The sequence below is a fragment of the Mercenaria mercenaria genome, chromosome 19, assembly GCF_021730395.1.
Source record: "Mercenaria mercenaria strain notata chromosome 19, MADL_Memer_1, whole genome shotgun sequence".
In the NCBI taxonomy this organism is placed as follows: domain Eukaryota; kingdom Metazoa; phylum Mollusca; class Bivalvia; order Venerida; family Veneridae; genus Mercenaria; species Mercenaria mercenaria.
In genome coordinates this window covers 29,264,090-29,277,762 of record NC_069379.1, presented here as the reverse complement: position 1 = coordinate 29,277,762, position 13,673 = coordinate 29,264,090, and the positions used below count along the sequence as shown (strand labels likewise).

At 33.8% G+C, this 13,673-nt stretch overlaps 1 protein-coding gene across 1 annotated transcript; it reads right to left on the bottom strand.

Annotated features, from left to right (window-relative positions):
- Window positions 1–697: 697 nt before the first annotated feature.
- LOC123542444 (uncharacterized) lies at window positions 698–7,358 on the bottom strand. The gene is made up of 2 exons (XM_053531076.1): window positions 6,522–7,358; window positions 698–6,209 (listed from the first exon to the last, which is right to left on the bottom strand). The coding sequence occupies exons 1-2, from the start codon at window positions 7,281–7,283 to the stop codon at window positions 6,117–6,119; spliced, it is 855 nt and encodes a 284-aa protein (XP_053387051.1). The 5' UTR covers window positions 7,284–7,358; the 3' UTR covers window positions 698–6,116.
- Window positions 7,359–13,673: the final 6,315 nt, after the last annotated feature.

Genomic DNA, 13,673 nt, shown 5'->3' with positions numbered 1-13,673 from the left:
TGATCTAGAAAGGGACAGCAAGCATGGGATTCAGTAGGAAATCAAATTGCTCTGTGAGGATGAAACAGCAAAATTACACAAGGTAGTCTCTTTTCTGCTTTATATGACTGAAACAATTGTTGCAAAACACGTATAAACCCGAGCACACACACACAAACTAAGCAAACAAAATACACATAAATCATGGCCTTCATGCAAGCTTCCACAGAGAACAGAATACATACCGTACATAAGTTTCCAAAAGGCGTCATAACAAAGTTTACAACTAACAAAGTATCGGGGGCTCAGAGCGAAACTGGTCTAAGTGTATATAGAAATAGAAGCAGATAGATTAGCTTCGCTCTAAGCCCTCGATATACGCATCATGATTAATAATGAAGTAAACAATAAGTAGCGTTTAACAGAGACTGACAGTAAATTGCATTTAAGTGTTTTCAAGAGGAAGAAAATGTTTCTTTTGCTTGTTTCCTGTCTATATTGGTTGCATAACTTAAGCAAACAGAAGTATATATTTTTTGTTCACCTTGCATTTCTATTTGATTTCTACTAATATAAAGTTGACAAAACTATGTTTATTATATACTTATAAAGCTTAGATAACTCTACATTGGTTAGGCAACTAGGATAGTTAAATCATATTCACAACACCGCTTGTTAGAACCCGACTTGTATGCAGTGATAAATGAACAAAAATAAGTGTAATGATAAGCTATTTAATTCTGATTAACATAGATATCTTTCTTAAAAAGCACATAAAACATTTCATTTATACGATACATATATGAGTGACATTTAAAAAAAACAAACGTTTAACACGTTGCATTGTATTTATAACAAACTTGCTTTTAAAAGAACAAGTATTTCTATAATGTTCGTAAAAAGACAGGTGTACATTTCTGTTACATAAGCAGAAAAAGAATAAAATTTACAAGAAGATCGTCTGGAAACCTTAGCATGTTAGACGCATTCAGTCAAAATAATTGCAATCTGCTTAACCTTTAGCCTGCTGGCGGGAAGTGGTTTTGCCCTTGCGACTAGTGCAGACCAAGATCAGCTTGCACATCCGAGCAGGCTGATTATGGTCTGCACTGTTTGCTGTTCAGTCAATTAACTTCCGTAACAGCCATCAAAGCTCTGAACTCTTTGATATCAACTTATTGTGGAGTACGACCCAATGTTACATACCTGAAATACCACTTTCTATTCTTAAACAGAAGAATACGCCGCTGAGGGAGGTTAATCCGGCGGGAAAAGTTCTGTCCTAACTCCATTTTGACCAAAATCGGTACCTTTTTTTGCACGGACCCCTTAAGTTTTCTCTCTGGTGGTGAATGTTCTGTCCTAACTCCATTTTGACCAAAAATGGAGTTTGGTACCTTTTTGCTCGGACCTCTAAAGTTTTCTCTCTGGTCACCCCACATTTACAAGATTAAATACATCTTATCAGACGTTCCAGATGTTAAAGACATTCCACTGTCATTTCCAACATACGGATGGTGACCCAGCCTTTTTAAAGTTCGATGCAAAACGGCAACCCATAACAGAGGTGTATACTTTAAAATAATTCTCCCTCAAAAATATAACTCGTACACTATTAAACAAATTTCATTCATAGACATATCTAGTATTCTTATGCACAAGCGGATGTTATCGAACATTGAGGAATTGAACGAGATTCAAATTTAGCCACCAAAATACTCAGGTGCTTAACAAAACGACGGATACTTTTAATTGCCTTTTCAACAGACTGCATCATTTTCAGACGTTAAATTGTAAAAGCCATTGGAAATATCAAAATCTCTAACGCTTATAAGTTTTGTACTTTTTGATAAAATAATGTCAACACATATCTAAATAGTTTTTGAAAAATAAACTATCCAACTTATTACAAATCACCATCTTTTATATAAAAGGGAGGTAATTTGAAAATTTAGCCAGCAGGAAACCGTTTCTTTTTTTGTGATTTGCTAACTGATTTCCTTTATATTACGATGGAAACCCGCATCATTGCACAAAACCATCTTATGGTATTGTTTTTGGATTACTTATTGCTTGATTCCATATTGCAGTAAGCGACAACCCTTTTACATAAGAAAACCTAAGTCACAAATGTCATAAATACATAGAAATATGAATACATGTAGCTTAAAAGTGAGCAAACAGAAAATAAGTAAAATATATCGCAGTTTCTTGCAAACCTGCAACAAGAAAGAAAGAGCATTAGTGCCAGACTCGAAATTTCGAATTACGTATGTCTTAATTTCGAGATACTTAGTAGAAATTTAAAGTTAGTAATTCGAAATTCGAAATTACCAGTTGCGTACGTAGGGTACATAAGACACATAGCCACACATTCATGTCTAATATTTTTGCGATATGAGCTAAAACTAGATTAAAATAGTAACTTCTTGCATACCAGACGGGGATTTCTGGTATCTTTACCGGTGCTGGAAAAATCTATCTTACACCCCGGGGTGTAAGATGACTCTCGTGCTGTAAATGACATATAACGAACTACATACAGTATATGTAGAAAATTTATGTAGTAATTTATATTTTACTTTAAAAAACGGAATAAAAATTCAATACCTTGACAGTTCCTATTGGTTCCTGATAGTATATTTCTCGATTCAAATCACGTTTTTTTATCAAAAATTCATAATGTTACGCTGCAACTGATAATACAAAACCGGAACTAAACATTGTTGTTTGTTTCGAAGCGTCATGACGTCCTTCCTGTTTACGGACGTTGGTTTCCCGCGCTTTGTTTAAATACACTGCCATAAGAAATAGTTCTAACAAGAAAGCCGTTCGATTGATTTTTTTGTTGTTATTATTTCTCGAAATCGGTATGCAAGAAAAAGATTCTGTCTCTGGTTATAGGTGCAGACGGAAATATCCGGCTCTCGGGTAACTGTTTAGGCAGTAACTCGGCTGGGAGCCTCGTTACCGCCTAAACTGTTACCTTCGAGGCCGGATATTCCCATCTGCACCTACAATCAGTGAAAGAATCTTTTAATCTTTACGTGCGAACGCTGCACGACCTGTAGGTTAACCCGAGGGCTATACAGGTTACAGAGTACCTAATCTTGACCAGGAGCTATACATAAACTGTGACAGTTACATACTTGAAAGTCGAAATGTTTAGTAACGTATAACAAAGTCAACACTTTGAGGCACTGATGATCTGCTTTATGGAAATGAAGACTTTTTCAACCAATCATGAAAATGTACAATGTGAGATCAACGTACAGGCATTACTATATGTACAATACCCAACACATCATTTCTCAAAGATACATTAATAAAACACTTAGAACAATTTACTATATTCAATGTAAATAGTCTTAAGGTTGGTCTACAAATTAACAAGTTCCATATAAAAGTGCTATTAATATATTAAAATACTAGTATATTGATGTCTGGAAAGCTGACTACTGGCTGGAAAAGAAAATATAAATCACATGACAAATCTATGCTATATTTTTTTTTTTTTTACTTTTTCGATCATGATGCTTTAACAGAAATTCAGTAATAACAGTGTAAGATTTATCATTTCCCAGGCAAAAACATGACTGTAATGATTCGTGCAAATTATTATGGTCATCTTAATATTTACTACCGTATTTTCCGGACAATAGGCTGCTGCACCGTATTGGCCGCAGTCGTATATTTTAACTATTTCAGAAATAAAAGGCCGCGGCCTATACACCACAATGCGGCGAACATGACCATGTCGTATAAAGAATGTTCTCGATAAATAGTCATTGTAATGGATTGTATTTACAGGTAATCATACTTGTAAATCCATCTAATGCAGTGAACTGTTGAGTCCGAATGTAAGTTTTCGTGAGCTGTTTTCAAAGGCCCTTTCGGCAAAATTGTCCATTCTGTACTCTTTACATTTTACTTGATTCGATCGGATATTAAGCAAAATATGGCTACACCGACGAGAAAGAGAAAATTATCTGAAATCGATACTTGATTATCCAGTTGAATTTCAACAACTTTCAAAATGCAAGTGAAATATTAAAACTGTTGTACAGGCTGCATGAAAGGCCCATTTAGAAAAAAGTAAAATGACGTATAGGCCGCTTCGACGCATAGGCCGCACCCCTGAAAATTTCACTTTTTCAACGTATAGGCCGCGGCCTATTGTCCGGAATATTGTACGGTAATATAATTTTGTTCAGCAGACACAATTCTTTCAAATGATACCAAAAACATCGACATTTTATCTCCTTGTGGATCGGATATCTTAAATCTTTCAAGGAAATGTACAAGACATATCTAAATTGTAATCTGTAAAATCTGTAATTATTTTCTTAAATGTCAACACAACATATTTGTTCCATATTGAGTGTCTGCAAAACAAAGTAGTTTTATAGTATATTTACGTCTCATTCATTTACAAACATATAAATTTACACACAGCATAAAACATTATAACTAGAACTACAAGAGACATTATACATATTCAAATTTGTTTTTTGTACAACGCACATAAATAAGATGTCTGTTCAAGACGAAACTAGGTAAAAGCTGTAAGTTCCAAATCAAGTGAGTAAGTTGAGAAAGTATATGAATGCATGAATGTTGAGTAACTGACTGAGTGAGTACATGATATATGTACTGCTGTTGAGTGAGTATATGAATACACGGATGTTGCGTAACCGACCGAGTGAGTACATTAATACATGGACGGATGTTGAATGAGTACGTGAATGCACGGATGTTGAGTAACTGACCGAGTGAGTACATTAATACATGTACGGATGTTGAATGAGTACATGACTGCACGGATGTTGAGTAACTGACCGAGTGAGTACATTAATACATGTACGGATGTTGAATGAGTACATGAATGCACGGATGTTGAATAACTGACCAATTGAGTACATGAATGTACGGATGTTGAGTTAGTGACCGAGTGAATATGTTGAGTAAATTAACGAGTAATTACATAAAACATGTATGGATATTGAGTGAGTATATGAATGCTCGAACATTTAGTAACTGACCGAGTGATTACATGAATACATGTACCAATGTTGAGTGAGTACATGAATGTACGAATGTTGTATGAATGTATGAACTACAATTAATCGCATATCCAGACATTCGGTATTTTCCGAAGTTAAAATTACCCACAAACTAGGTACATGTGTATATGCCTTAAAGAATTCTTTAGAAAATAATGCGCAGCTTATGTATATATAGCCAATATAAGCTGCCTAATGTGAATTTGGTGATTTGACTTCCTGTGGTAATTGAAACTACATTTCATGGCGGTCTCACTTACCTAGTTAAACCCTATTTATTAAAACCATTGCATAGATATGTCTTTAGTAGTCGTTCTAAAAACAAAATGACCTCGTTTCGAAAAAAAAAGTGGAAAAGAAGTCGGATTGAATTTTATTTCATCACTGACCTTATTAAACAAACTTAAATTTTTTATACTCCTATAATATGTCTTTTATTTCTCATAATGTTGTCTAAAATAATTTATAATGAATGACGCATGTACCTATATTTCTCATTTTTAATAATATTATCAAAAAATGGAACTTAAACAAGTATGAAACTTTTGCACATAAGCAAAATGAAAGGGATATTTGTAATACATATTTTCGGTGTATTACTCGTATTAGAATGAAATATATCTAGTGAACTCACAGTGAAAGATCAAACATTCATTGTTTACTGGTAAATGAGTACAAAGGATAACACTTTGTACCATGCAACAGATATAATTTGAACTATTTTCATTCATGAACGCTACATTTTACATTTTACCTCGAGTTTACACTACCCGTGAGAACACTGCATCTTACAGCATTACAGATACTTTTGCTGTCATTGTATACACGGCAGTTTTACCTTTTAATGTGTATTTAGCTCATCGAGAAAAGAAATGGTATCAGGGCTAAAGGAAGATGTTACCATGCAATGCGGACCATACAACATGAATAAATTGGTAGAAATATTGCTTAATCTATATTGATTCCTATAAATGTATAGTTGTTTTTATTTTTATGCACATTTCATTGTAATTTTGTAAATCTGATTGTTGTTTTTTGCTCTACATCTTCAAATTACAGTCATTTCGTCAGCTACTACTCTGTTTTAGTAGAATTGTCCTGTGTGGTATCTGCGATGGAGGCAGAGGCCTCTTCATTTACATTGCTCATTTCATGTACTTTACAAGGCTGAAAAATATAGGTATGTTATTATAGCACATAGTGCGCAGTAAGGGAGGAAACATATGTGCAATAAACCATTTAGAATATATAAACGAAAAGATAATCTTTTTCCAGAATAATGTTTATATATTGAGTTTATTCTGTATAACAATTCCTATGCAGTGTTTCATACGGTTATCCGTTATGCTCAGTAATTTCTTCTAAGGAGTTTTTTGCTATTATATACCTGCACTATATTAGCACAAACCTCACATGTTATGAACAAAAGATGGTACAAATACCAATTAATAAAATGGGATGGTTACATACAATAATTACCTGTTCAATAATCGCATGCCCATTAAAGTTAATGAACAGATATTCCATGTCAGCCAATTTACTTTCATCCGTCTTCAGTCTTTTCAGAACACTTTCTCGAGCATGTTCGGCATATAGTTTAAGGCAATCCCATTCATCTTGACCGAGCGTAAGTAAAGCTGCTTCGCTATCAATGGTATAGCTTACATGCCCTTGTTTAGTTTTCAGTACCTTTACCGCATCGAAGTCATCGGTTTTGATGGATGTAACGATTCTTTTAGGCTTACCAGTCTTTGCTGTAATAATGGATACAGTGTGGTACATAAACAAATTATATTCATTCTCCGTCAGCATATGGCCTCCGAGTGGAAGTAATCTCTTAATGAGACTTATGATGAAGCCCTTATCAACCTTTTCCCAAGGGGCAAGTGTTTCACTTTGTTTATAGTGTTTGTACCTTTTTGTCTTCTCCTTTCTACCGGAACGTTGAAATGAAACATCGGAATATTCATTTGTTCTACTGTTCTTACGCAATGCGTCATCACTATCGTATTCAGACGAAGCTGTATCCGTCCAACGACGTTTCTTGCCTTTCGTTGTATCATCTACCTTAAAAGAGCTTGATATATTATGTGCTAACTGACCAGATGTGCTTGGTGAGTTTTCTAACATTAACTGGTTGTTTCGGTTATGGCACATATGCTCGATTCTATTTTCGTCATGAGTCTGTATCTGGTACTTTGTTCTGCAAGCCAGGCACGTCTGTGTTTGAATTGATGCCATTACTTTTGACTCCTGTTGTATTGGTCTGTTAAAGTGTGATAATTGACAAGGATGTGTAGGTGGGTATTCGTATAGTATTTTAGGTGACTCGGCCATTACAGGCAACAAAGGAGGTTTTCTGTAATTATATATGTAATTCAGTCAAACAATATTTTCATTCCGAGTCTTTAAAAAGCTACATGAGATATAAGTTCAGGTATATCTGAATATTGCGGCTTTTGTATACAAATGATAAAAAAAATAATAATAACACTAATCAAATTGTTTCAAAACGCTATCGTAGTTACACGAAAACGGAAAAGACAACAGTCATACATCCTTTCTGATTTCTGACGTCTAACTACTTTTGAACCTTAATCAAATTAGGTCAATAGAAGTGTCTTATTATGTTGAATCGTCTCATTAATGTATTTCATTTGACAGAGGGCGTTCGCTTTTTCATTTGCGATTACATAAGGATAATGTTTTTTCTTCTTTTCTCTTTTACAGAAGGTGAACGCTTTCATTTTACAGAATATTTAGTTTTTCTATTTTTTTTTCAAAACATATAGGCGTTTTAATTGACCGGTGGGAAATGGTCGTCTAAGCCATTGTGATCACTAAAAATAAATCTGCGTCGCAAGTTGTCCGTCCGTCCGTCCGTCCACAATTTCCTTCGAACGACATCTCCTCTGAAACCACTGGTGAAAGTTGATGAAACTTGGTCTGGATGTACCCTGAATGATCTCACAACTAAATTTATTAAAAAGATTAGAAAATTCAGAAATTAAAGTACTTTGCTCCTCATCTGTATCATTACGCTAAAACTCAAATAATTCAAATAACTGTAGATGTTAACCTCCAAAATATTCAATGTCAAAAATCCATTGATTATGTAAGCCAATTTGACAAAAAATGTTTGTGGTAAGTAGTCCTATCAGACTCAGTAGGTTACCTCATATAATCTTGAAATTGGTCCCGTACAGCATTGCACTGCATTTCACACAAAGCATTTTCAATCAGAGATGGCTCCGCTCGAGTTCCAAGAATCTGTTTCCATGACTTGAACAGCTCAAAAATCAGAGTAGACGTTCCTTCAAACTTAAAGTCGCATTCTGTTTTACTTATCCCTGCATCAATATCCATTCCTTTAGGTAGGTGACACATAGACTCCTCTGAAATCATTTACAATTCTACTCTTTTTTAAAAAATGGATTAATATGTTGCTTAATTCTACAGGGATTTTTTTGCATGATTACACTGACTTTAAAAACGCAAAACTGATATAAAGCACGTATTTCACTCTTGCAACTTGTATTAATTTTTTAAGATAACCACTTAGTACTATTATTCACTATATTAAGTACAAAATAGGTGATTTTTAGGATACTTGAACCGTACTCGTTGTATGTAGCGCACGTGATGTAAATTCATGTCATATGAACTTCGAAGCGCGAATTTATTTTCTGTGTTTCATACTAATTAAACCAAAGATCATTGATTCATTAAAACCAGTTTTGACCTTTGTTCTTGTTTCTCAAAATATCATCGTATCGAAATGCTGTTAAGAAATATTGCCAAATACAATCAGGTTAATTACGTTAAGAATAACACCAGGGTCACCTAAGTCGGCGGTGTTCAATGTAAAAAGCAACTTATCATTGGAAAAACCGGCATCTATTAACAGTGCAAAGACTTAAAAGTATATTGTTTATTCCGACGGGAACAACCGAATCTCCATACATCAGAGTTAAACTAATCTGAATATGAACCTCATGAGCGACAGTCACCCTTCATTTAATAAAGAACATTTACCTTTTTTTCGGTGTTATTGTAAACAAATGTCTACGTATTTCAATTTTTTTCGAGGGCTTTCCTCTAAACGTTTTCAATAGCAATAATTTATGAATTAATAGACAGTCCAATTATTTGACCTGATAGATTGCGTGAAGTTTCAAAACAAGTGTGATGCCAAAACTGTGTGAAAAATGTCCCATGAAAATGCTAGGCAGAATAAAATCAACTAAAAAGTGAATCACAATGAAAAAATACGGACAAGAAACCCCACGACAATATGTTCATACTCATATGCACTGGCACCAGATCAGAAAGAAAATGCCTCTGTGCATGTTATACCTTACCCCTAGGTTTTCTATAAGAACCATGGTCATGAACGGGAAAATATACCAACCCGTTTCAATCGTAAATTTCTCAACTTAAACGCGCAGTTCGTTGAATATGTACCTAGTATATTGAACAAGCGATAATTTATCTTCCATCGTGCACCAGTCACCTTCCATATTGCTGAGATTATCAACATATTTTATGCTTTCGTCAACGTTACAGAAAAAACTTGCCTGACCTTCCCTAATGAACATCCGGTCTAGAGGTCACAGCAGTGTGCACATGTTTGGCGAAATGTAAACAAACAAAAACAGAACTAAAAAAAATCAATTTTACATTAAAACTGGAAATGATTAATAAAATTCATCTTGTATATGATCTTTAATTTGAAATCGTACATCTGGTCTGCATCTGTTCTGTTTATTTTATTCATTTTGCACAGTTATGCTGCATTTTCACATTTTAGCGAACCCGTGTAGTAAAATGACGATTGACATACATTTTCACAACAGCCAGCCAGACAGAATGGTTCTGTAATCTATAACGGAACTTCACCAGTGAAGGTCAGGCAAGTTTTTGTGTAACGTTGAAATAACTATAAAATAAGCGTGGTTTTTCTAAGATAAGATGTATAGAAGAAATGTGACCGGGACACAATGGAAGATAAATTATCGCTTGTTTGATATCCATAGAGCACATTTACCGAACTGCGTGTTTTAAGTATGAAATGCGCGATTGAAACGGGTTTTTCATGGTTCTTATAGAATACCTAGGTGTAGGGTATAACATGTACAGAGGCATTTTCTTTCTGATCTGGCGCCAGTGCTCATATGTTGGTAATACATATAAGTGTGTATAAAGTTTCTTTGAATTAAAGAAGCCGTGGACCCAAGTAAGAGGGATGAATGTACGGACGAACCATGGATTGACAGTTAAATAAATATGCGCCTCCCAGGTTTTCTATATCTGGGAAAGGAAAATATAAACTTAAACTCTCTACTGGTGGTAATAATGCTCATATTTATTTTTTACAAATCCAACAATTAGGAGACGACATTAGAAAAGAAGTTAGGGCCTAGCGTGCAGGTTTTTGTACAGGCTCAATTATTGTTTTGTTATGTTCCTGGACCAAATTATCAATTTATATGTAAAACATTTGTTGCTGCATGAGTACATTGCAGCCCACTATTACAGTGCAAATAATTATTTCACTTTATTCTTAGTAGAAAAAGCAATCAAAACAGAATAGTATGAAAGAGTTATTTCTGGGACAGGTGCTGTTGGTTTAACGTCGTACCATAACAGTTGTTTGTCTTATTACGACTTACAAGATTTTCATCATGCAGGACGACCCAATGTGTCTATCCGCGTATTTTATTCAAGAACTGGATGATACCTAGGTAGTAACATGTATTTGCACAGTTTCCTAACGTAACAAGCGATTTGAAGTCAGGGGCGTTAAACTCTTGGATACGGTTGCGAAGAAAGAAGGACATATGAAACAACAGGTTTTGTACAGTATTAACGTATTACGGTAAGGATGGCTTTGTTAAAGCATATAAGTTAAGTGTTTAAAATGTTTACATTACTTACAATTTATAGGATATCTTGCTAGAACTGAGAGCATGTAATGGTCCGTGGGCAAAGGCCAAAAAAAAAATGAAAGTCGTAACCGAAAAATTAGGCAAAGTTTGATCTATACCATGATGTTTAACTATTATTCAGGAAACTTTTAAGGGTGGATATCGGTTTATGCAACATGCCAGTAAAATTTAATGACGATTTTAAAAATGTTGGTGTCTAATGAATACAATGTAGCATTGTATGGGGATAACGGTGATTTGAATGATGAAACAGAAATTTATGTGACATCTCTTATAATAAGTCTTATCTTTTAATGTCTAAAATAATCAATGAATTGCTTGGGTTGTCAAATAATGCTACGCTATGTATTATATACCGGATAAAACGTAAAAAGTAGGGGTTGATGTACCCCACCCACCACATTAGTACATTTACTTACGCGGGAAATCTTATGAACTTGTAATCTTTTACAAAGGAACATAATCCTCATGTTTACAATTAAGAAAACAAAATGAATGGTTTGTGTTTCATTTCTGGAAGACTTGCATACTGACAGACCTACTCTTTGCTAGTAGAGTAGAAATGATGAAAGTATTGCAAAAGCTTATACGATTGCAACATTTTCAATGAAGTTCGCTATGGGGAGCATCAAAAGGGAAGCAGATCTAGAAATATAAGTCTTTTTTCAAAGATGGAAGCTATTTCAAATTAATCTGAAATTATTATACATATGGGTTAATGCCAACAAAGTTTTCATATTTTAATGACTTCAATTCTCTTTTCTGCTAGCTTAGGTCATTTAACTAGCCATAATGTACGTCGTAATTAAATGCCCGAAATTTAACTTTGTTCAAATACCAACAAAATAGGTTATTTAGGTACACAAACTATTCAAAATAGGATGACCGCCATTTTCCAAATTTCCAAATAACTGCTTTAAATTCGATCAAACATATACATATGAAAGAGGTATAGTTCTTGAAAAGTCAAAGTTATAACAGAAATCACCTGATATTGATATAAACATGTTACAAAGGATTTTACTTCTCACAAAATTACCACCTGAAATCGGTTACACATACAAACATTGTTGAACAACTACAATACTGTTCAAATATTTAGTATTATAAAACAAGTCAAATAAGTGTTCAAGGGATTGAAGTATGGTTATCCAGATAAAGATAGTTACTGCCCTGACATTTTCAAACTGGCTGCCAGGAATAAGTTTGCAAACATACAAATGGATAAGATCTAAGTAATCATTGCTGTATTAGAAGTTATCTGATTTTGTTAAAACAATTTCATTTGAAGACTACGTTACCAATATGAGCTTGTTCTAATCATGATGGCGCTATTTCTAAAATGCATTCCGTAATGGACATTACAATAGTATGATTTAAATGCTGCTTTCATTTCTTTTAAAACTAAACATACTAGTACTCTTAATTTTGAATGTAGCTACCATGCAATATTAATTTGTATCAGAATGGCTGCCTGACAGACATTTCATATACAGTGTATCCTAATAAAATAACGAGAAATGGAGAATCGAACATAAAATGAAATTGTCACTTTCCTTTAAAAGTCAAGTGAAAATGATTATTGTACAAACAGGTATGTCTTTTTAAACAGTCATTTGAAAGGATTTATGAAGTTTATGTTTAAATGCAAATTGCATTTTTTCTGTCAGAATTCAGCTAAGTATTTACGACCTTTTATTTAAAGAACAAAGCCCTATCTGATTACACAAACGGAAATGAACACAGACAGTTCTAAACTTATTAAAGCAATTTATGATACATCTTGAACGTTTTATCTGTTTTGTTAAAAATATAAATTTTCAGATATATCACTGCCAAATCCCTCCAATATCATTTAACAAACAAAAAAATCTTTCAATGCTTATGCTTCTGAAATAGTGCCAAACTATTACGAATACATCAATAGCCATACATTTGCTTGACATTATGAACAGGAAGTACAGAGAATCACAGGTATCTATTGAGGAAGTCCAGTCGTGTATTGTATCGGTTTGTTGTTTGATCGTATGACTAATACTTATTGGTATTTTTGTAATTAATATTTAAAGTAACATATGTTTCAATCCAGTCAAGGATGTGGCTTAATGATATTACTACTGAATAAAGCACCCAACTAAAAGAGTTTTGACAAATGTGTCATTAAGACATCAATGCACCACAGGCGTGTCCCAAATAAATGTTGCAGACTCTGTAAGTATGTACATATGCATCTATACATGTATGGCAAACTTATTCTGATACTAATACCAAAAAGTGATTTTCGCAACCTCTCACATCAAACTTTGGCGTATATTTCTGTCATATGGTGTACAAAGATATCATAATGTGTCCTCTCATGTAGTTCTGAAACATACGTTACCGAATTTAGATAAATATCAGAACAACGAATTGACAATTAAAATCCTCTATCTTGAAACCACCACAGTCCATCGAAACATCGAAGCTTTAATGTCATTTAATCTCTGGTTAAATTTTAGTAATGTATGTTTAATGATGTTTTTAAATTATTTTATCATTGTAATGCTGTAAAAACGGACTGAGTAGGTGCTTTGCAATGCCAATAAGCATGATTTATGTATTAGCCTGGAATAATAATATACGAAATATGAAAATGAATAAATGAATAGGTGACCTTTGAAACATTGGTAACGTATATTTGATT

Excerpts from the sequence above, each read along its gene's own strand:
- LOC123542444 (XM_053531076.1), bottom strand. The coding sequence starts at position 7,283 with ATGGCATCAATTCAAACACAGACGTGCCTGGCTTGCAGAACAAAGTAC. Across the intron at positions 6,210-6,521 it reads GGCATGCGATTATTGAACAG|CCTTGTAAAGTACATGAAAT; the intron begins GTAATTATTGTA and ends TATATTTTTCAG.